Source organism: Procambarus clarkii, chromosome 3 (assembly GCF_040958095.1).
Source record: "Procambarus clarkii isolate CNS0578487 chromosome 3, FALCON_Pclarkii_2.0, whole genome shotgun sequence".
Taxonomy (NCBI): domain Eukaryota; kingdom Metazoa; phylum Arthropoda; class Malacostraca; order Decapoda; family Cambaridae; genus Procambarus; species Procambarus clarkii.
Genome location: NC_091152.1, coordinates 19,580,358 through 19,605,357, shown reverse-complemented (window position 1 = coordinate 19,605,357; position 25,000 = coordinate 19,580,358). Strand labels below are relative to the sequence as shown.

General features: G+C 45.2%; 1 protein-coding gene across 1 annotated transcript in view; it reads right to left on the bottom strand.

Annotated features, from left to right (window-relative positions):
- The window catches only part of LOC123760856 (serine-rich adhesin for platelets), a 312,965-nt gene that overhangs the window by 13,048 nt on the left and 274,917 nt on the right, over positions 1-25,000 (bottom strand). The window contains 3 exon segments of the mRNA XM_069329888.1: positions 6,713-6,765; positions 14,694-14,726; positions 24,043-24,061. Coding sequence (XP_069185989.1) covers positions 6,713-6,765; positions 14,694-14,726; positions 24,043-24,061 — 105 coding nt within the window.

The window sequence follows — 25,000 nt, the reverse complement described above, 5'->3', positions numbered from 1 at the left end:
TCCATAGCGCATGAGCTGAAACTTATCCTCGTTGAATACCATATTATTTCTGTAGCCCATAGAAAGACCTGATCTACATCTGATTGGAGGTTTGCCGTGTCCTCTATGTTGCCAACTCTCATGAAAATCCTAGTGTCATCTGCAAAGGATGATACAGTGCTATAGGTTGTGTTCTGGTCTATGTCCGATATGAGGATGAGAAAAAGTACTGGAGCAAGCACAGTACCCTGGGGACTGAGCTCTTCACGGTTGATGGGCTGGATTTTATTTTGTTGACTATTACACATTGGGTTCTGTCAGTCAGGAAATTGTAGATCCATCTGCCTATTTTCCCGGTAATTCCTTTTGAACGCATTTTATGTGCAATAACACCATGGTCACATTTATCAAAAGCTTTTGCGAATCTGTGTAAATTACATCAGCGTTTGTTTGTCTTCCATAGCATCTAATGCCATATCATAGTGGTCCAGCAACTGCGACAGGCAAGAGCGCCCTGTTCTGAAACCATGTTGTCCGGGGTTATGGAGATGCTGTGATTCCAATGTATTTTGTGATCTTACTTCTTAGCACTCTCTCAAAAATTTTTATGATGTGCGATGTTAGTGCTATCGGTCTGTAATTTTTTGCCTCTGCCTTATTTCCTCCTTTATGGAGTGGTGCTATCTCTGCTGTTTTTAGTATGTCAGGGATAACGCCAGTATCTAGGCTTTGTCTCCACAGAATGTGAAGGGCCTGCGATAGTGGTTTTTTACAGTTCTTGATGAATATGGAGTTCCAAGAATCCGGGCCTGGTGCAGAGTGCATAGGCATACTGTTTATGGCTTCTTCAAAATCTAGTGGGGATAGGGCGACGTCTGATATGTGATTTGATGTTGGTATCATATCCATGAAAAATTCATTTGGGTTATCAATCTTTAGTGCATTTAATGGCTCACTGAAAACAGAGTCGTACTGCTTCCTCAGTAACTCGCTCATTTCTTTGCTGTCATCTGTGAAAGTTCCATCTCCCTTTCGCAGGGGCCCGATACTAGATGTGGTTTTTGATCTTGATTTTGCATAGGAGAAAAAATATTTCGGATTTCTCTCTATTTCACTGATGGCCTTTTGCTCTCTTTGCCTCTCCTGGGTTTTGTATGATTCTTGTAGCTTGAGTTCAATTGTTTCTATTTCTCTACCTAAACCTTCTTCGCCGTTCTTGAGGTAGGGTGCGACTCTCAAGTTGTTCCGCGATTCGTTTTCTTCGCCTATATAAGGAACGACGTTCCCGTTCCAATCTGCATCTCTTTCTCTTTTTTCTTAGGGTATGCGGTTTGAACATATTTCTAGTGCTACTGAGCTTATTTTTTCCAGGCACCGGTTCAGGTTTGCATTTCCTAGCTGTTCTTCCCAGTTTATTTCTGTGAAGTCCTGGTTTATTTGCTCCCAGTTTATCCGTTATTATTGAAGTTGATTTGCTGAAATCTCCTCCACCGGGAATCTGGACTGGTTTTGGGAGGTCCATTCCCCATGGTTGTCAGTACCTCAATTAAGTTGTGATCTGAGTAACAGGTATTTGTAATCATTATGCTCCCGATCAACTCATCATTATTAGTGAAAATGAGGTCCAGCGTGTTCTCCTTCCTAGTTGGTTCTACTATTTGCTGGTTTAAGGCAAACCTATCGCACATCCGTAGCAGGTCATTTGCATGTGCCTGCTCATTTAGGCTACTTCCTGGTATTCTTTCTGATATTACTGTATTAGCCAGGTGCTTCCATTCAGGTGCCGTAGGTTGAAGTCCCCAAGCAGGATGATGTTCGGAGCTGGATTTGTGAGGTTTTCCAAGCAGTGCTCTATTTTCATTAGTTGGTCTTTAAACTGCTGAGGGTTTGCCTCCGGTGACTTATATACAAGGACAACAACTACATTTAGGATCTCTATTTTGACTATCAGCACTTCCACCATATCATTTGAGGTGTTTAGCAGCTCAGTACAGATGAGTGTGTCTTTGATGTAGAGGCTGACCCACCCTGAAGCCGGTGTTTCCTATCACATCTGAAGAGATTGTATTCTGGGATCCATATTTCACCATCAAGGTAGTCCTTTGTGTGAGTTTCCGTTAGGGCTGCAAACACTGCATTTGCCTCATGAAGGAGACCATCTATAAAATGAACTTTGTTGGATTTGCGTGTTTTTATACCCTGGATGTTGGCAAATATAATGATGTTATCGTGTTAGTGGAAGTGCTGGATGCTTTAATTGGTGTTAATATCTGAGGCTCTGGTAAGGAGGGCCACTGTGGTTTGCGTCCTCTCTAGCATTTGACCGAGTTGGTGGTAGAGTCTGGTCATTTTTAGCCATTCTTCTCCTCCTCCTCTTGCTAAAAAATTATCCCGGTTGATGGAGTAGTGGCTGTTTTCATAGTGGTAGTCTGTCGGTTTTATTCGCCTGGTACCTCTTATATGAAAAGCTGGGCATTCAGCATTGAAGCACTCTTTCCTGTCCAAAGAGTTCTTGCAAATTTCTGGGTGAAAGAATTCACAGCTTTTGGTACATTACCTGTATTGAGGAGGTTTCTGCACTTTCTAGGGTGATTGTGTGTACATGTTCCATTTATTCTTCCCGATTCCCCATGCTTACAGGTAGCCCATCTGTAATACCAACAGATTTTGGGGCCTTGTTTTGTTTGTTTCCTCTGCCAGTGGACCGCACTCTGCTGCGGCGCCCCCGACACTGTGCTCTGCTCCGGTGCCTGTGACACCGCGCACTGCTCAGGGGTCCCCGACTCCGTGCCCTGCTCAGGCATCCCCGACTCCGCGCCCTGCTCAGGCATCCCCGACTCCGCGCCCTGCTCAGGCATCCCCGACTCCGCGCCCTGCTCAGGCATCCCCGACTCCGCGCCCTGCTCAGGCATCCCCGACTCCGCGCCCTGCTCAGGCATCCCCGACTCCGCGCCCTGCTCAGGCATCCCCGACTCCGCGCCCTGCTCAGGCATCCCCGACTCCGCGCCCTGCTCAGGCATCCCGACTCCGCGCCCTGCTCAGGCATCCCCGACTCCGCGCCCTGCTCAGGGCATCCCCGACTCCGCGCCCTGCTCAGGCATCCCCGACTCCGTGCCCTGCTCAGGCATCCCGACTCCGTGCCCTGCTCAGGCATCCCCGACTCCGTGCCCTGCTCAGGCATCCCCGACTCCGTGCCCTGCTCAGGCATCCCCGACTCCGTGCCCTGCTCAGGCATCCCCGACTCCGTGCCCTGCTCAGGCATCCCCGACTCCGTGCCCTGCTCAGGCATCCCCGACTCCGTGCCCTGATCAGGCATCCCCGACTCCGTGCCCTGCTCAGGCATCCCCGACTCCGTGCCCTGCTCAGGCATCCCCGACTCCGTGCCCTGCTCAGGCATCCCCGACTCCGTGCCCTGCTCAGGCATCCCCGACTCCGTGCCCTGCTCAGGCATCCCCGACTCCGTGCCCTGCTCAGGCATCCCCGACTCCGTGCCCTGCTCAGGCATCCCCGACTCCGTGCCCTGCTCAGGCATCCCCCGACTCCGTGCCCTGCTCAGTGCATCCCCGACTCCGTGCCATGCTCAGGCATCCCCGACTCCGTGCCCTGCTCAGGCATCCCCGACTCCGTGCCCTGCTCAGGCATCCCCGACTCCGTGCCCTGCTCAGGCATCCCCGACTCCGCGCCCTGCTCAGGCGCCGCTGCCACAGAGCTCTGTGCTACAGCTGGTTGTACCTTGGTGTCATGTACACCATCAAATTTGGTGTCATGTAGGCACCATCAATTTGCGGGATAATTAGAGGTGCTAAATATCACCAAGGACGCCAATACGAGACAGAAAACACATAAGGCAAACGATATAAAAAAACATCCGAGTCACCAAGAATACTATCGAGAGACAAGTGACCGCGGGGGAACGGTCGGAAAACAAGACACACGCTCGTCCCGGAAGTCAGGACATTCAACAAGGATATGCACAACCGTAAGAGGGACAACGCAATTAGGACAATAAGGAGCAGGGCGGTGCTCCATCAAGTGACCATGGGTTAAGCGAGTATGGCCAATACACAACCTCGCCAGAGCCGTTTCCCATCGCCGGTTACGGTGGAAGGAAGACGGCCACGAGGATACACAACCTTTAAGAGAACGTAGTTTGTTACCAGTAACAGTCGACCAACAAGCCTGCCAATGGGTAAGGATGGAGGAATGGATAACCGGGTAAAAGTCGGAATAAGGAATACCTTTACGAGAGATAGGACAAGAGCGGACAGCTCCCTGACGGCAGCATCCGCAAGCTCATTTAAAGAGACACCAATATGGCTGGGAACCCAACAAAACTCAACCGACTTAAATTTACTGTGAACAAGAAGCAACCAATGCTGGATCTCGACAACTAGTGGATGAAATGGATTAAAGGACCCGAGAGCCATGAGGGCACTATGAGAGTCAACAACAACTACAAAGGAAGATTGACAATGAGAGAGCAGGAGATGAAGAGCATAGAGAATAGCATAAAGCTCCGCTGTAAAGATGCTAGTCTCCGGAGGTAAGCGACACATATAAGTGTGATCAGGAAAAACAACAGAGTAGCCAACATCGTCTGCAGACTTAGACCCATCAGTGAAGACGGAAACTGAGTGCGAGTGAGAAGAAAAGTGCTCAAGGAAAAGGCGTTTCAGAACCGTAGGAGGGGTAAGAACTTTAGTGATGCGGGTCAAGGATGTACAAAACTGCGGAAGGGGGACTCTCCATGGGGGCACAGAAGGAACAACACGAGGAGAAATATTAGAAATATGAACGGAAAGAGAATCCTGTAAGCGAGATAACCGGACAGAAAGAGGGAGGTGGTGAAGAGGAACAGGAACCGCAGGAGGGGTAAAAGTTAAAGCACGACAGAGGCGAGAGGAAGGATGTTGCAAGGACCGCGCAAGATAGCAAAGAGAGTAGCGATCACGGCGGTCCTGGAGAGACAGGAAGCCAGCGTCAACATACAGGCTGAGGACAGGAGTCGAACGAAAGGCACCAGAACCGAGACGCAACCCAGTATGCGTCTCGGTGCAAAGCATCAAGACAGCGAAGAGAAGAAGAAGCAGACGAGTAAGCAGGGCAACCATAATCGAGCTTAGACAGGACGAGAGAAGAATGTAAAGCAAGGAGAGTGCGCCTATCCGCTCCCAAAGAAGTATGGGACAATACCCGAAGGAGGGTAAGGGCCTTAGAGCACTCAACACGGAGGTAAGAGATATGGGGACACCAAGACAAACGAGTGTCAAGGAATAACCCCAAAAGCTTCGCGGAATCTTTGTACTCAAGGAAATGACCATCAAGTGACAAAGAGGGACGAAGAACAACCCGTTTCCGAGTAAAAGTCATGACACAAGTCTTAGAAGTAGAGAACTTGAAGCCATGATCGGTGGCCCAAGACGACACGGCACCAATCGCAAGTTGAAGCCGGCGTTGAAGGAGAGGCGAATCATCCCCACTATCCCAAGAGAGAGAGGGTAAAAATCCAAGTAAGAAATTAGATTCTTGAAGCTAGTAATGCAAGGTGATCATGGTGTGTGTGATGTGACACTTATTATGTGAAAATTCATAGTGTGTTGATGGTTATGTAGTACAGGTAAATGCTTTTTACCTTAACTTTTTATTTCAAGATTCATCACCAACTTTCTTTTTTTTTTCAAAAATTAGCAAAATATGGCAGAATTTTTTAATTTAGTAATTTTCTGCAATTCTAAAGGTCATTTTTGTATATTTGATGTGAAAAATTCAGAAAACAAAAGTAAGATAATTATACAAATAAGTCAGCAAAGGGTTAAGGGAGCACTGTAAAATAACAACATTTAATATTGACATGTCATACTAATGTATTTCGGATATTCAGCTGTGAGAGGTTTGATTTTCCCTGAATTGCTGAGTACATCTATCAGTTACAATCTTGCATGCAAGAGCAGAACAAACAAATGATATAATGCGTGTAAGTTGCTGAAAGTGTTCAGTTTTCCCTGAATTGCTATCAATTACAATCTTGCATGCAAGAGCAGAAAAAACAAATGATATAATGCGAGTAAGTTGCTGAAAGTGTTCAGTTTTCCCTGAATTGCTATCAGTTACAATCTTGCATGCAAGAGCAGAACAAACAAATGATATAATGCGAGTAAGTTGCTGAAAGTGTTCAGCTGAGACGTGCAAGCTGATATTAGATGACGCAGGCATAGTTTCCCACTATTATATTGGCAGGATAATGATGCAGGCTTTGGTGCTATGTCACAAAAGCAGCAATTAACAATGAAGCAGAGGAAACTTGTAACAAGAATTCATGAGATCTTTGCAAGCATCTTATCTCTCACAAAACAAATCCACATGCAAGATGCTGTGACTTTTTTTTTTTTTTTTTTTTTTTTTTTTTTTTTTTTTTTTTGAGATATATACAAGAGTTGTTACATTCTTGTACAGCCACTAGTACGCGTAGCGTTTCGGGCAAGTCCTTAATCCTATGGTCCCTGGAATACGATCCCCTGCCGCGAAGAATCGTTGTTACAACCAAGTACACATTTTACTGTTGCGTTAAACAGAGGCTACAGTTAAGGAATTGCGCCCAGTAAATCCTCCCCGGCCAGGATACGAACCCCTGACATAGCGCTCGCGGAACGCCAGGCGAGTGTCTTACCACTGCACCACGGAGACTGCAATAATACTTGACGTAAGTGCTCTCATATGACTGCTAATGGTAGACATTTACTGACACCTCAGTTTTATGATTGACTGCACTCTTTGCAATGTTATTTTCTTAGTGTTTAAAAATATATATTTATTTACAATTATAACATTCCTGTTCAATTGTAAATACTGAAAAATCAACTTAATTTACATTAATTTAATTTACAAAATTATAATTAATTACTTTAATTATATATAATTAATAATATATAATATTATTAAATATAATATAATTAATTTAATTAATTTAATTAATTTAATTAATTACCCAGCAACAAAATACTACAGACTACAGGATTCTTAACAGTATAATTTTGTAAATTATACTGTTAAGAATCCTACACGCAATTATCAGCGTTACTAAAACCTGTAGATGTCAATTTGCTGCAACAGTGCAAATGTATTGTATCACTCTTAACTTATATATTTAAATTTGATCTTTAAAAATTCTTGTTCATTGTTCCCTCCAAGTACTGTAAATAACAATGCAACACATTCCTCCACTAAGATGCTTCATCAGTATTTAACTCACTTTCATGTTGTCAGTAAAGTTTGCCAGTAAAGCTGTAATGTCAATGTCTTTGATTTATGTAAATATGGTAATAGAACGCAAATCTAAGCCTTCCGAGTGCTTTAAAAACAAGTCACAACATTCTTCATTTGGTTCTATTTCAATGCTACATATTAAAATACACATTCCGCATATTATTGTCAATGCACACACACACTATTCAAGCCAGTGAGACAGCCATCACAACACATGCAAATGTCAGCCTTGCATTACACAAAAATTCCTACCATTGTGCCTGGCCGAGCCCTGTGACAAAACATACGAGAAAGTTGATTAGTAGATGTGTAACTCTACAGGGAGACTTGATAATCTAAATATAATAAACATTGATTAGTAGTCGTTAACATATAACTGCACTACCTTAATAGGTCTAGGTCTTATACCCTAATAGGTACAAGTCTAGTAGAAATGTTGTTATTACCAATGTAAACAACAATTAGAATATAAATACCTAAGTAATTTGTCTATCACAAAACTGAACCAGCATCATTATAAGTATTACAATACTGTACCATCATCATCAGTGTCACAATACTGTACCCTCATCATCAGTGTCACAATACTGTACCCTCATCATCAGTGTCACAATACTGTACCATCATCATCAGTGTCACAATACTGTACCATCATCATCAATGTCACAATACTGTACCCTCATCATCAGTGTCACAATACTGTACCCTCATCATCAGTGTCACAATACTGTACCCTCATCATCAGTGTCACAATACTGTACCATCATCATCAGTGTCACAATACTGTACCCTCATCATCAATGTCACAATACTGTACCATCATCATCAGTGTCACAATACTGTACCCTCATCATCAGTGTCACAATACTGTACCATCATCATCAGTGTCACAATACTGTACCCTCATCATCAATGTCACAATACTGTACCATCATCATCAGTGTCACAATACTGTACCATCATCATCAGTGTCACAATACTGTACCCTCATCATCAGTGTCACAATACTGTACCATCATCATCAGTGTCACAATACTGTACCCTCATCATCAGTGTCACAATACTGTACCCTCATCATCAGTGTCACAATACTGTACCATCATCATCAGTGTCACAATACTGTACCCTCATCATCAGTGTCACAGTACTGTACCCATCATCAGTGTCACAATACTGTAAAACACTGCCACTATCACAGTACTGTAAACACTGTCACTATCACAGTACTGTAAACACTGCCACTATCACAGTACTGTAAACACTGCCACTATCACAGTACTGTAAACACTGTCACTATCACAGTACTGTAAACACTGTCACTATCACAGTACTGTAAACACTGTCACTATCACAGTACTGTAACCTCCGAGAACTTGTTAGAAAAAGAAAAGCAACAAACCACAATTATTCCAACAGTCATATTCCAATTCAAGCATTATTAACAAAAACAAAATGAAAATGCCTAAGTGTGCAGTACAGTACTTAAAAAAAATTGTCTACTTCTCAATTTATATAAATTGAAGTGTATTATAATATATTGTACTGTACCGTACAATAAACACCAAATTCTTCAATTATAACTCATTATATTTTCCCTATTACTTATGTGTATCTCTTTCTTACGAACTGATTAACCCAACACAAAGGATGTTGACACAATATAATGCACTAATGCAATTCAGCAATAATCTTGGTTATCTTGAGATGATTTCGGGGCTTTAGTGTCCCCGCGGCCCAGTCCTCGACCAGGCCTCCACCCCCAGGAAGCCAGCTGACTAACTCCTAGGTACCTATTTACTGCTAGGTAACAGGGGCATTCAGGGTGAAAGAAACTTTGCCCATTTGTTTCTGCCTCGTGCGGGAATCGAACCCGCGGCACAGAATTGAGAATCCTGCGCGCTATCCACCAGGCTACGAGGCCCCTGGCTAATGTGGCTAAATATTAGACATAAAACCCACGAATCTAAAAACAAAAGAAGCGACGAACAAGTGAGGGTCCACAAAGGACTCAAACACCATCACTTCTTGCATTTTCAGATGAGTGGGATGGGTGTCTACTAAACCCTGTTAGGTTTTGAACTAAATTATCTAAGACAAATTATTCTCTATGGCATCACTGACTAATACTAATGGTAAACTCAGTTTCATGACTTTATCTTGAGGTTATCTTGAGATGATTTCGGGGCTTAGCGTCCCCGCGGCCCGGTCCTCGACCAGGGCCTCCTTTTTGTTACACACCCCAAGGAAGCAGCATGTAGCAGCTGTCTAACTCCCAAGTACTTATTTACTGCTAGGCAGACAGGGGCATCAGGGTGAAAGAAACTCTGCCCATTTGTTTCCACGCCCAACGGGAATCGAACCCGGAACCTCAGGACTACGAATCAGAAGCACTGTCCACTCGCAGGCGATGAGTCACAATAACGTGGCTGAAGTATGTTGACCAGACCACACACTAGAAATTGAAGGGACGACGACGTTTCGGTCCGTCCTGGACCATTCTCAAGTCGATTGTGATGAGGACAGGTAGGGACAGGCATTAAATAGGCAAGAGAGAGCTGAGGAGGAAAGTCAGGTGTAGGGGATAGTAGTTATGACTACTATCAGCTATCAGCTGTCCACTCAGCTGTCAGGTACCCCCCTGACTGACCGTGCTCAAGAGGCATACTATATTTCCCATCAACATGCAGTAAATTTTAAAAACCAGTGTTGAATGTAATGAAACACCATTTTCTGGGTGAGCCCCGGAGGCTCTCTAGAGCTATCAGTCTAATGTGTGATATATTAGATCGGGGCATTGGTCTAAAGAGTTCGACCTACCGGGGACCACGAGCCAGAACCTGGTCCCCCCCTAAGAGAGGTTTCAGGGAGCAATTGCCCTAGAAAAACCCCCCTGTGGTTGGGGGTTTTCCTTATCTGTCATTGACCGGGGTTATGCACCCAGAAAGATAAGCATAACAAAACAAACCCCACATGGTAAGAAAAGTACAACGAAAAACTGAAAAGAGAAGTAGAACTTCAAATTAAAAAGAAACAAGCAAACGTCACACACCACTGTCACACACTCACTCACACACTGATGTGGTGGAGGCTAAGTCCATACACAGTTTCAAATGTAGATATGATAGAGCCCAATAGGCTCAGGAACCTGGACACCTGTTGATTGACAGTTTAGAGGCGGGACCAAAGAGCCAAAGCTCAACCCCCGCAAGCACAATTAGGCGAGTACAATTAGGTGAGTACTGCCGTGTCGCTCATCCGTACAGCCTTCCCCTCCCCAAGAGGGGAAGGAGGGAGCCCCGGACCTTCCCGCGCCGGCTACCCCAAGACTCCAGTTGAGAAGCTAAGCATCAATGTGAAAACCGCTTACCGGAGGGAGGGAGGGTTGCCAGGGAGGCTCCGGGGCTCCCTAGAAAATGCCATTTTCATTACATTCAACACTGGCTTTCTGTGGGGAAGCCCCTTCGGCTCCCTGGAGCAACATAACCAAAGATGAGGTAAAAGAGGGACTTACCCGGGAGGCGGCCTCCACATCCTCAATGCGAAGTCGAGACAACTGGCTGCAACCTGCAACCCATAGCAACACAGGAACGCTCAGGAGCAGGAACGTTAATCAAGTAACGGGCAGCCTGGACCCTTTTGGACCTCCAAAATCACCGTGCCCGAATATCAGCCCATGACATGTTGCCGAACACGGCAGCCAATGCAACAAACTTACTAACATCATGGACACGAGGATAAACCACAGGCTGGCTAGACTTAATAACCATACAGACAACCTGGGAGACCCGATCCCTGGAACTGGGAACGAAAGAAACCGGATCAACCCAAAACGCATCCCCAGCCACCGTACCCGAAACACCCAGATAACGGCGAAGACACAACACATGATGCAACCCCTGCCTGACCAACCAAGCATCAATGACCCAAGGATCCCTCCGGAAAGTTGCCGTCTCGTTCTGCTCCAGAAAAGAAGGAGAAGGCTGCAACCGAACAAACCAACCACCAGGACCAAAAGAGCAGAAACCCCTGCGCCAGAGTAGAGCATGAAGCTCACCGAACAAACCAACCACCAGGACCAAAAGAGCAGAAACCCCTGCGCCGGAGTTGAGCATGAAGCTCACCGAACAAACCAACCACCAGGACCAAAAGAGCAGAAACCCCTGCGCCGGAGTTGAGCATGAAGCTCACCGAACAAACCAACCACCAGGACCAAAAGAGCAGAAACCCCTGCGCCGGAGTTGAGCATGAAGCTCACCGAACAAACCAACCACCAGGACCAAAAGAGCAGAAACCCCTGCGCCGGAGTTGAGCATGAAGCTCACCGAACAAACCAACCACCAGGACCAAAAGAGCAGAAACCCCTGCGCCGGAGTTGAGCATGAAGCTCACCGAACAAACCAACCACCAGGACCAAAAGAGCAGAAACCCCTGCGCCGGAGTTGAGCATGAAGCTCACCGAACAAACCCCCAGAGGCCAATGCCAACAGAAACAGAGCCTTGGAAAAACAATCTTGAACCCAAGGGGCCACCATAAACCGAAGAGAGGAATGATAGGGGAGCACTCTATCCAAGAACCAGGACTGGGTCAGACGGTGCATAAGCAGGCCGGAGGTGAAACAAAACAATGGAAAACTTGTGAAACGGGCAGAAGTGACATCCACCCCCAAACACAACCTGGAGCAGCTCCACCAGAACCACATGATATGAGGCGACAGTACAGTGACACCTCGGCTTACGAATGCCCCTTTTTACAAACTTTTTGGGTTACAGACCCAATTTCTTCGTAAAATGTGAATTGACCTACGAGCTTTGCCTCGAGTAACGTAGCTTGTTGATACACGTATGAGCAGCCTAGCGCATGGTTCCTGGTGGCACAGTCACCTGCGTTTCAGTTTACCAGTGCCTCTTGCTTAGTGACGAACGCGCATGAATTCTTTGTAAATAATGTCATTGTTTTTTGGCTCTTTTGGGTTTTGAACTTAAAAGTAATTATTATATATCATGCCATGGGTCCCAAGAAAGTCAGTGGTAAGGTTCAACCTAAGAAAACACATGTGAGCATGACCATAGAGGAAAAAAATAAGAGATCATTTGTAAACATGGAAAATGGTACATGGGTTGTTGAACTTGCTAGGCAGTACAAATCTTCAGGGGAGGAGGAAGCAGTAGAGGATGTCCCTCCTCATTAATTAAGAAAATGTGTGCAATATGGGAAGAACTGCAAAGTTTTGCTGAAACGACTCACCCAGATAAAGCTTCAGGAGGCCGCTGCATTGACCTTATTAATGACAATGTGTCTCACTACAGACAGGTGTTAAAATGTAGGGTAAACATATATCTTTAGACATTCTTAGTAAGACAAGCAAGCAGTGAGCCACAACCACCCCTCCACACTGTCTCCCATACACCAACATGTGTCATCAATAAAGGTAAGCTATAATTTGCATATACTATAGCAATATTTGTGTGTATTAGGGCGCCTGACAGCTGAGTGGACAGCGCTTCGGATTCGTAGTCCTGAATGGGCAAAATGTTTCTTTCACCCTGATGCCTCTGTTACCTAGCAGTACATAGGTACCTGGGAGTTAGACAGCTGCTACAGGCTGCTTCCTGGGGGTGTGTAACAAAAAGGAGGCTTGGTCGAGGACTGGGCCGCGGAGACGCTAAGCCCCAAAATCATCTCAAGATAACCTCAAGATAGGTAAGAAAAGTATTTTGAAGTTAACACTTTCGCGCTTTCGAGTAGAGATAACTCGTCACTGGTTTTTCTTACGATTCCGCATAACTGCCTACTTTTCTCGTCAATCGAAAAAATATTTCTATAAATTCCATTTTTTAACCGAAATGGATGGGGATACTCTCAGATTGTTCTCCATGAAATTCCCGTTCTCCCTCACCGAACACATGGCATCTCGGCCTACCCAGTCACGTGGTCGGCCCATTGTTTTGTTGACACGCCAAGTGCCCACACTGTGCTCCCCTCTCGCGGCAAACGTGACCCGTTTTACGCATTTATTTCCGTTCCTTTTCCGTTCTCGTGTACCTAAAACCCATTCAATACCTTCAACATGGATGCTGCACCAGGAACAAGCAGTGGAACGCAAAACAAAGGTAGGAAATCTAGGAAAGCAGAAGAGATCGCCAGGATTTTCGATCTGTATCGTGGGGTCAATCTCACTCCATCCAAGATTCCCGACGTTGTTGAAGCCTTTTCAGGGTCTTCTGATGATGATTTGGAGGCTGACGAACCGGAAAATGATGTTCTTTATGAGGTTTCCTCAAGTGATGAAGATATTTCGAGTGAGAGTGAGGATGAGAGTGAAGAAGAAGCCCCAGCCCCGCCACGCGGTGACCGCACGTGTCCGGTACCAAAGAGGGCTAGGCTGGGTGATGAGTGGAATCGTAGCAATACTCCTCCCATCGTTGATAACTTTACTGCAACCCCTGGCCTAACAATTCCACTACCTGCTACTCCATTGCAGTTTTTACAATTATTTTTCACTAGAGCAGTGGTTGAATACTTAGAGTATGAAACAAATTTGCATGCCACACACGTCATACATCTCATGGCTGAGTCAGCAAGAAAAACGTGGAAACCAGTGTCGGTGAAAGAAATGGCCCGATATTTGGCCCTGTGCATACTGATGGGCATAGTGAAGATGCCTACAATGAGGATGTACTGGCAGACGAATCAGATGTGGCATTGTCGATTCTTCAACTTGTTTATGTCGTCTGCTCGGTTCCAACACATTTCTAAGTTCTTCCACATGTTTACACATGTGGCACACTTAGACTACAACGTGGCGCTCCCAAGGATCTGCAACAAGTTGTAAAGGGTAAAATGGCAACCGACACGACCGTATACATGCGTAAGGATAACACCTTTGTTATAGTTTGGAAGGACAAGCGCCCCGTCTCTGTCATCACCAATATCCACAATGCCGACACTACTCAAGCACAGCGCAGGAAACGCGTTCGTAAAGGTGACGGGAGAACTGGAGTAGAAATTGTGAAAATGAACAAACCCAAGGCCATAGTGGATTACAATAAGTTCATGAAAGGTGTTGATCATTTTGATCAAATGGTCAAATATTATGAGTTTGCAAGAAAAACCCACAAATGGACCAAGAAGATCACTTTCTATTTTCTGCAAATGGCCATGCACAATGCATACGCATTGTATAACCACTACTCAACAGATACAAAAAAACTAACACTATTAGAGTTTCACGCAGTAGGAATAAAAGCCTTATTGGCGTGGAACAGCAAGGAATGGCCAACAACAACAAGTATACCACATGTTCCCGACATAGATGCCAGCGCAGCTCCTCCTGCTGACGCGGCAGTTTCAACACCCGGGCCATCTGGTGCTAGGCGTCCTCTGTTCACCTCAACACCTAAAGCCCACTCATCAACCACAAATTCTGAAATGGACATTGAGGACATAGAACCACTTGATGTTTCTGATTTCATAGAAGATTCTACTACAAGTTTGGTGGTTCCTGTAGAAGACAATATTCTTCCAGTGAATCCAAAAAATACAAGAATTATAGATTCAGAACAACGTCTCAACTACAAGTTGACGCATGAACTCGTGCACTTGGCTAAAAAAAAAGATGCCGTGTTTGTTACAAGTCTGGCAAAAGGAGGGACGTGATATATGGATGTAAAACTTGTGATGTGGCACTGTGCGCTGCGCCTTGCTACACAAGGTACCACCGAAGAAAGATATTTTGGGTGGAGAAAAAATAACCACCGGCAACAGCTTCACTCCACCTAAGAAACATCAGATGAGCAACTTCAGGATCAGAAGCCTGAAGATGGTGGAGTGAAGAAAAAATGCTCAACTGTTGATCTTCAATCAACATAGACAGGGTAAGTACACCTATTTGGAATTTTTTATCATCTATAAGAAGTTGTATTATATACGTTTTGTAGAGAATTTATTTGCGAATTTTTTGGTACCAGAATGAATATTATATCACATAAACTTCTATGAGTAAAAAAAAAAAAACACAAAGTATGTTTGGGGGTGTGGCGGGTGTGGCTCTGGGTGTGGCGGCCGTGTGGCAGTGGGTTCCCTTTAGCCGTTGATATATCCAACACGTGGGAAATATTTGTATGTGTTATGTATATGTCTGTGTAGGGAATTTTACTGCGATCACTGTCATACAAATTATAAAATGTTTCAACAAGTATAAACATGAGAAACATCAAACGAACGAAAACAATGCGTTCGTTTCTGCCGTGAACGCATACTGAGCGACGTGGTTCGATATTTGGCGCTTCTCTTACACATGCTTTGTACAAATGTTATACATTTCATCTTATAGAAAATTTTATTGCGAACACATTGGTATAAAAAAGAAATACGTACATAGAAAAGTAGGGTCAGGAAACGTATAAATGTATAAACTTTCCAAGCATGATTTCCCCCCTGTGTTTTCGCCAGTGCGCTCGCGGCTAACTACTCTCCACTTCCCTCACTCTTGCGGGTGGGCAATTACCTATATTAAACATTCATATGCATATGTCCGTGTAGAGAATTTTATTGCGATCCCAATGATACCAAAATTAGCGATGTAGGACAACTGTAGGCTTCGCAACCATTAAGAGAGTGGAAACATTTTGTTGCTGTTTGGCGCTCTCGGCGAGTGATCTGCATAGTTTTTTATTTGGTGTTGATACTCCTTATGCTTGGGCGGCATTTTATAGGTATGCTCTTATAGACAATTTCATTGCGAACACAGTGATACCAAATTTAAATACGTGCGCCTTCAATTATTGTCAGGACAGTCAAAAGAGTGTACACTTTTTCGGTCTTACGCGTAGGGGCGCGAAGTGCCGAAAGCATCTAGGGTATTGATTTTTTTTGAGCGCCGAGAGCGCGAGTGTTAATATTTTTGGGAGTGTGGAACAGATTAATTAAATTTACATTATTTCTTATGGGAAAATTTGTTTCGGGTTGTGAACTTTCGGGTTACGAAACATCTCTGGGAACAGATTAAACTCATAAACGGTGGGGGCCACTATATTAGGCATCAGAAATAGAAGACAACCTAAAAAGAGAAAATGATAGAAAGAACGCCAGAAAACTTCATACTGATGTCGAGATGAAGTTCTCAAGTGGGACACCATCAACGAAGCCACCACAAATGGTGATAATCTTGCTTCAAAAAGACCAGATGCGAAGAGCGGAGGAGAAGACCGAACCAGTTGTACCGGACCGGTCCGACCCGCTGGAAGAGGCAGAGCCACAGAAAACATCCCTGGTTCGCACACTGAGCAAGTAGCGCCAGGAACCAAGGCTGGACCGGCCACCAAGGGGCCACAAAGACTACTCTTCTCTGGTAGGACTTTAACCGAGCCAGAACTTGAAGCAACAGCTGAGCTGGATGGAAGAGGTACAGGTAACCCCATCTTGACCAGTTCTGCCGAAAGGCATCCACCACGACAGCCTCGCAGTCGGGGAAGGGCACCAAATAGATCGGGAGACGCCAAGACCACTCCAACATGAAGAGGTCCACATCCGGGAGGCCATACATCAGGCAGAGCCAACAGGAGGAGTCGGCGTCGACCGTCCATTGCGTGGACAGAGGAATGAACCGAGAAAGGCCATCTGCCAGGATGTTGGACACTCCCCAGATATGAACAACAATGAAGAGCCAAACCCAGAGAATCCAGCAGTCGAGCCTGTCGAAGTGACCAGCCCCAAAGAGGCAAGGACTAAAGAAAACACCCGCTGTTCAGCCAATGAACCACCAGAGAACAGTCCGAATGGAGCTGGATAGTCGAACCCAAGTTACCCAAACTCAAACTGCCACAAACTCCCGCATCGTGCTGTGTGCCCAACAGAAAGATTGACCCCATCGCCCCTGGCTTGCCTGGTGAGCACTGGTCACAAAGCCCCAGCCAAGAAATGACGCATCCATGAACACATCGAGCGAGGGCTCGGGTACGAGCCAAGGCCTGAACCCCGAAAACCCCGAAGAGGAAGCCAGCAACGCAGCAAACGACACAAGGCCCCCAGAGTATAAACCCAGCGATCGCAAGAGAAGTGGAAGGGGCGTCCCCGAAGGAACCAGAACAGACGCTGAAGCCAAACTCGACCCAGCAGGTAGACCAGAACGGTGAAGTTCAAACTTCTGCACAACTGCTCAAGCAATTACCGAGTGACCCGGGACTCACCCCTCCCCCCCCAGAAACAGCCAAAGGTGGGACCACAGCCTCAGCAATGCCTTCGAAGGGAGAGACATGGAAGCAGTCCGAGAGTCCCAAACTAGACCTGGCTAATGTGGTCCAGGGCAGACATCTGCCCCGGACCACATTAGCTAACAAACTGGAGTGTTGAGTAGCCGGGGAGGGGAGGGGAAGGGCTGCGCAGACGAGCGATGCAGCAGTGGTGTGTGACATTTGCTTGTTTCCTTGGATTGAAGGGATTGGACAATTGATTTGAGAATGGTCCAGGACGGACCGAAACGTCGTCGTCCCTTCACTTTCAAGTGTGTGGTTTGGTCAACATATTCAGCCACGTTATTGTGACTCCTCGTCTGCATTGGAGGGAGTTCTACCTCTCTTTTCAGTTTTCGTTGTACTTTTTTTACCATGTGGGGTTTGTTTTGTTATGCCTACTTTTCTGGGTGCCTAACCCTAATCGATGGCAGATAAGGAAAAAACCCAACCACAGGGGGTTTACCAGGGGGCCATTGCTCCCTGAAACCTCTTTGAGGGGGCCAGGTTCTGGTTCGTGGTCCCTGGTAGGTCGAATTCCTTAGACTAATGCGCCGGTCTAATATATCACACTAGCCCGATAGCTCCAGGGAGCCAAATCCCCATAAAAAGAATATCAAATTTTTAATGTAATGAAATGCCCTTTTCTGGTGGGGGGCTTCAGCAGCTTCTCGAGCTAAGTGCTGGTCCAGCTAAATCTTAGGGCGATGAACCACATCTCCAAGATCCACCCTTGCCTATCGGGAGCCAGGACCAGTCTTGAGCTCTCTAGGAGGCAAGAAGAGCACAAGGATCATATATCAATTCAAAATCAAGGAAAGAAACACCAGAGAGCATAAGCACAACAAAACAAGCAACTGTTAACGGAAAATTAGACACCCAAAAGTAATGAAGCAAAGGACTGTTGTAGTGATATATATATATATGCCAACGATATTGTGCCTGACTGCCACCAGGTGGCAGCCCAGATCACTTGGGATACCTGCTAGCTCACTTCTTCATTCATGAGCAGCCAAACGAAACCCCTTCCACCTCACAGGGAAGGGGGTGAAAAAGGTCCACCTGTCCTCTCGAACAATGCACCACATTTTGATGTCAAAACTCCCAACGGACAAATAAAGTGGTATTATATATTATAGCAGTTCACAAACATATCCTAGGTTGATTGGTTAGAGTAGATTTGAGTGTTTTAGTACACCATTTTCTGTCTGTTATGGCAACTCTAGAGGCTGGGCTGGGGCTACAGGCATACCAGGGGCCAGATTCACGAAAGCACTTACGCAAGCACTTACGAACGTGTACATCTTTCCTCAATCTTTGACGGCTTTGGTTACATTTATTAAACAGTTTACAAGCATGAAAACTTCCCAATCAACTGTTGTTATTGTTATAAACAGCTCCCTGGTGCTTCGGAGCTCATTAACTGTTTAATAATTGGAAACAAAGCCGCCAAAGATTGAGAAAAGATGTATAGGTTCGTAAGTGTTTGCGTAAGTGCTTTCGTGAATCTGGTCCCAGAACTACTATTCCATCCAGGTGTCTGAAGAACATGAAACTTCCAGAAACCTGTACTGGAGCCGTAGATTGCACCAGAAACACCAGATTGAGGGGCTGAAAGAAAGCACCCAATATAGCTAAAACTCACAAAACCACCTTCCTACTCCCTGCTAAACGGAGGAAAGAAAACTGGTTAGCAAACCATGAGAGAGAGCGACCAATCAGACTCCTGGAAAAAATCCAAAATGGCAAGCCAGCAGACACAATGAGCTACATAGAAGTCTATCACAGTGACTGTGATCAGTGTGAACATCTTAGGAATAGCTTATGTTCCCAAGATCATCTTTTCAAGCTCACAGATAATCTCATACACAGTATAGAAAAAATGGTTAACCTCTGCTAAGTGGGTAAAGTTGTGTAGTCCACCACAACCTAGGCACCTGGACAAGGACCTGCTATGTTCCAATATCACACGGAATGGCAGGAGCCAACATAACACAGGTGACTGCCATGCAAAAAGTGTCTCCAAGAAAGGACTTTAGACACATAGCCAAGTTTCTTCCACTAAGTCTCTGAGCTGCCACTTATGCATGGAAAAAAAGGGGTTTGCCTTCCAACTAAAATGAAGTCAAGGAGGTGGAGGTGGATCTGAACTGAAAAGATTTGCAATGCAGTTCATAAGCATGATACTGATATTAAAGCAAACACTAAGGAGAGTCCAGGAGCCAAGCTAGGGGAAAGATTAGACAATGGAAAACGTGCACAGAGTTGGGAATGGAGGAAGGATTTACAAGTCATAAACAAGACCTAGAAATGAATCCCCGGAGGAGCAAGAGAGTCCAGCAAATACTAGGACAGTGAATAAGAAAACTCCATTTTGAGAGAAAAATCCTCTGGACCAGGAATCAAACTCCAATATGGATCAAAAGACAACCAATGACTTCCTCCAGCAACTACAAATTCTAAGGCCATCACCTGCCACAGAAGCTGAAATAAACAAATGCAAGAAGTAATGTAGAACTTAAATTTGAATGAGTGTAACGGCAATTGCTAAACAGAAAAAGTTTGCATATGCTTTACTTTAACAAATTAAACTACTACACTATAGTATATCAAAGTAGATATCAGGTATAGTGTCATATCAGGTACAAAGCTTCCTCAGATTATTGTATTGGTTGAGCAAAAAATATCTTTTCTTCTCCTATAGCAACAATTCCAGCAGTAGTGCTAGTCTCACGAGTTCTACAGCCCTGCTGTGGCTCTTTGCTATCTCCAGCCTCTACGTTGTCCTGCTGCTATTTATAACTTTATCTCAAAAATTACTACATAATGTTCCATAATTTATTGAGACTAAACACTGTATTGTCATTAACCCTTTCATATTCTCTCGACCTGACTTCTTTAGGTAAAGTTACCACGTGACACACTCTTCTCTCATACACACACACCCATTACTAAAATGGTGACCTTTGAATGGCCAAATACACACTCACTGATAGATTTGAGTGTGTTTTGTGGGCCTGTAATACATGCTCTTGCCTGGCCAGCTGCTCACTTGCCTTATTCAATGCTCCTGTCCATGAACCAAGCAGTGTTCGTAGTTCCTATGGAGCAGTGGCAGTTTGTTTGGACTAATGCCTCATGAGAGATTTTACCTAGGTTCCAACACTGTGCAGAGGGAGTTGTTTGGGCACCAATCCTTAACTATTCACCTCTGTTCACCCAACAACAATTCGGGGGGGGGGGGGCTAATTTGTAAACAAATTAGGAAGTAATATTCCTGTAAAAACAAGAAGTTGGGTAAGGTTTAAGATGAGCTTGTGAAATGGAAAATTTCAAGTCCATTAAGAGTCAGAAGTCCTCCTCTCCTATGCCCATCTGCGGAAAAAAAGAGAGAGAGAGGACTGGTGTAATACCTGGGAATTTCTCACAGAAGACCTGCAATTGCTTATGGCATTTGCAACAGTCCAGGATGAGTTCCCAAAAAGAGTTAACAACAAGACACTGACACGCCAGTGGCCGAGACAATAACCAGAGGATATAAACTCTTCCACTATGACATCAAACTCTTGTGGTCAGGCATTGTCCTGCCCAAATGAAAGTCACTAGAGGGCATAGAACGCTATGGGTTACTACATCAAAATTTTTAAAAGATGAAATTCTCTGGGGCACCTCTACCCTTGAGATGTGTCAAGAATTATTAAGTGAATAAGGGAGTCGTATAATTGAATTGTGATAGTAGTATGGGGAAAGGAGTTTAATTGAAAGTGTGTGGAACTTAATACTAATTTCTTAAAATAACTGAACACTACCACACTACCCACAGGTTAATTACGTTAACAGTGTGTTTCACCATCAAAACTAAGCCAATAGGGAACTTGTCTCCTGCCACTTACAACGGCTACAAAAGTGCACTTGTGATAATTCTCTTTAGCACTAGCAATGTAAGGGTAATGGACTGGTGTACATCAGCCCACTGACAACACTTCTCTCAATCAAAACACAGGCACTAACACTAGTGATGATAATCTCTCTGAAAGTTAATTATTACCAGAGTGCACAGCAATGATATATCAACTCCTGGAAAAGATAGCATAGTAACATATGACAATAATAATCAATGTTATACAAATGGTCATCTGTACCATGTACTAATTGATCTCTATAATTATTTAACATTAATTTCTAAGCTGCAAAATAATAGAAACTTATAAATGTAATTACCTTTACGTTTTCGTCTACTTCGATGCATGGACCTAAGCTGAGAGTAATGATGACCAACTACCTCATCCTCCTCTGTTTCCGAGCTGCAACCCTCACTCGACTCCATCATCCCATCCAACAGATTAGCTCGAGCCTAAAACATTAAGTAATGATTAAAAGAAGGCATCAAAGCCTAAAATAGTATGCACACTTATCAATTATGGGGAGCCGATCGGCCGAGCGGACAGCACGCTGGACTTGTGATCCTGTGGTCCTGGGTTCGATCCTAGGCGCCGGCGAGAAACAATGGGCAGAGTTTTTTTCACCCTATGCCCCTGTTACCTAGCAGTAAAATAGGTACCTGGGTGTTAGTCAGCTGTCACTAGCTGCTTCCTGGAGGTGGAGGCCTGGTCGAGGACCGGGCCGCGGGGACACTAAAAAAAGCCCCGAAATCATCTCAAGATAAGATCACATACAGGCATACCTCAGAATAAGAGTTTAATCCGTTCCTGGAGACGCCTCGCCTTCCGAAAACTCGCATTCCGAAGTTAATTTCCCCATAAGAAATAAAGGGAAATGAATTAATCCGTTCTTGACTACCCCAAAAACCCCACATCAAACTAAATTTTTATACCTAATTTACCTAATTCATCTAAATAAACCTACAAAACTGTGTTCCAGTTATTACTTACCTTGCTGTCGAGTGCTGTAGGCGTATGGAAGATGGTGAGGAGGGGGGAGGAGGAGAGGAGTTACTGTTTGGAAGGGGAGTCCCCTTCCATAATCACATCACATAACCCCATGCCTTGTAACACTATGGATACCACTTCTCTTTCTAAATTTTTCAAACCAGCCCCTGCTTGCCTTAAACTCTTTCTTATCTGCATCACTCGTTGCAGGGGTATTCTTTAGAAGGTCTTCGTGCAACACCCTGGCTTTCTCACAAATAATGGCCTCCGAAACACTATCACCCCTCAACTCCTTGTCGTGTATCCAAATTAATAACAACTTTTCCACTTCTTCAAGTATTTGTGGTCTTTGTGCCGTTAATGTTCTTACTCCTTTTGCCACTTTAGCACCCATAATCTTATTTTTCTTCTTAAGTATAGTGCATATTGCTGATGTGGCTTTGTTGTACTGCCTACAAAGTTCAACAACACGTGTACCGTTCTCATGCTTCCGAATGATCTCTTGTTTCTCCTCTATTGTCATCCTCACATGAGCTTTCTGGCCTTTATCCTTACCACTGGCTTTCTTGGGACCCATGGTGAGATATATAATAACAAATTGTATAGACAAATCACCAAAAATCCAACAAAACACTGAAAATCCGCGAGAAGAATTGATGTGGGGGTAGTCACTGAGCGCGAGACAATAATAAACTGAGGGGCGGAGGGGCGACGAACGCGCTAGGTCGGCTGTACGCGTATCAACAAACTCGCGTCCAAACTCGCCTCCCGAAGTAACCCTCGCCTTCTGAGACAAATTTTTGGAGTAAATACACCTCGCCTTCCGAAAACCTCGCATACAGGGACAATCGCATTCCGAGGTACCACTGTACTCATATTAAACATGCTTGAAACTAATAATACTCTATACAATTTGATCAGCTTAACTGGCATAGCCATAATGCCAAATGAGGGTATGACCATTTTCTCTAACAATTAACTCCTAAAAGGTGTGGCTCTGAATTTGCATTCATGTTCGCCTATTTGTTTAAAATAGGCGAATAGCATTGAATGCAATGAGATGCCATTTTCAGGGTGTCCCGGAGACTCCCCGGAGCTTACCGGGCTGATATGTATGTATTAAACCGTGGCATCGGTCAATTACTATGCCTACCGGGGGATCACGAGCCACAACCTGGCCCCCGCAGAGACACACGAGGAGCAATGGCCTATAGAAACCCCCTTGTGGTTGGAAGAATTCTATGTCTGCCATCGACCGGGTTAGGCACCCAGAAAGGTAGGCATCCCAAAACAAATGCCACCTGGTTAAAATTGCTACCGAAAGCTGAACTATCAAGCAGAACTCCCAATCCAAAACCAAGCAAACAAGCAAGACGTCACAACTGCCGCCATGCTGCTGTCTGCACAGCTCCCCCCCCCGGGAGGGAAAGGGGAAGCCCCAAAACCCCACGCCAGCCATCCACCCCCACCCCAGTCCTGAGGCTGAATATAAAAAACATGAATACCGCCTACAGGAGGGAGGAAGGGTTGCAAGGGAGCCTCCAGGACTCACCCATAAAATGGCATTTCATTACATTCAACACTGGTTTTCTGTGGAGAGCCCCTCGGGCTCCCTGGAGCTACCTAACCACAGAAAAATAAAAGAAGGATTTGAGGAGGCAGCTGCCACTTGCACCTCAACTCGAAGTCGAGACAACTGGCTGCAACCTGTGACCCAAAGCGACACACGCTCAACTAGGACCAGGAACATTGATGAAGTAATGGTTAAATGATTCCCAAACGTCAGCCCAAGACATATTACCAAAAATGGCAGCTAAAGTTGCAAATTTGCGAACGTCATGGGCACGAGGATAGACTGCAGGCTGGCGGGACCGAATAATCATGTGGATGACCTGGAAGACCCGAGCCCTGGAACAGGGAAGAATGGAAACCAGGTCAACCCAAAGCGCGTCCCCCACCCACCGAGACAACGCACGAGAAAGCTTGTAAAACAGAGTGGAAGTAACATCCACCCCGAACACAAGCTGCAGCGGTTCCACCTGCGCCGCACGATACACATCGATCGAGGGCTCGGGTAGGCGCTAAGACACTAAACTCCGAAAAACCCGAAGAGGAAGCCGGCGACGCAGCAGCCGATGCAAGGCCCCTGGAGGTTGAACCCAGTGATCGCGAGAGTGGCAGAGTGGTCCCCAAAGAAACCAGAAGAACTGCCAAAACCAGACCCGACCTGGCTGTAAAACAGTAAAGGCAAGTTCAGACTCCCACACAGCTATTCGAGTAACCAACATGTGACCCGGGAGTCACAAGCGGGTTACCACGACCCAGGTAAGGCATGTGAAAATATGAGGTGCTCGATTCAAGCCGAATGGAAGGCAATGAAGGTAAGCTTGTCGCCCCACGACAAAACTGAGCCAGTCTTTGAACCCCAAGATGAATCGGGACGTGCTAATATGAGTCACGGTGGTCCAGAGACACCATCCAAGCCACCGGGTCCAAAAGAAGCTGGACCTGGGACAGAGTGGTCTTCTGAAAGGAGGGGCAAAAGACCCAGAGGGTCCAGACGGGACAAGTCCAGAATAAACCTCAGATCCGTACAGTCCCATTTCGGGACTGGAAACTGGCGTGAAACCCACCTGAAG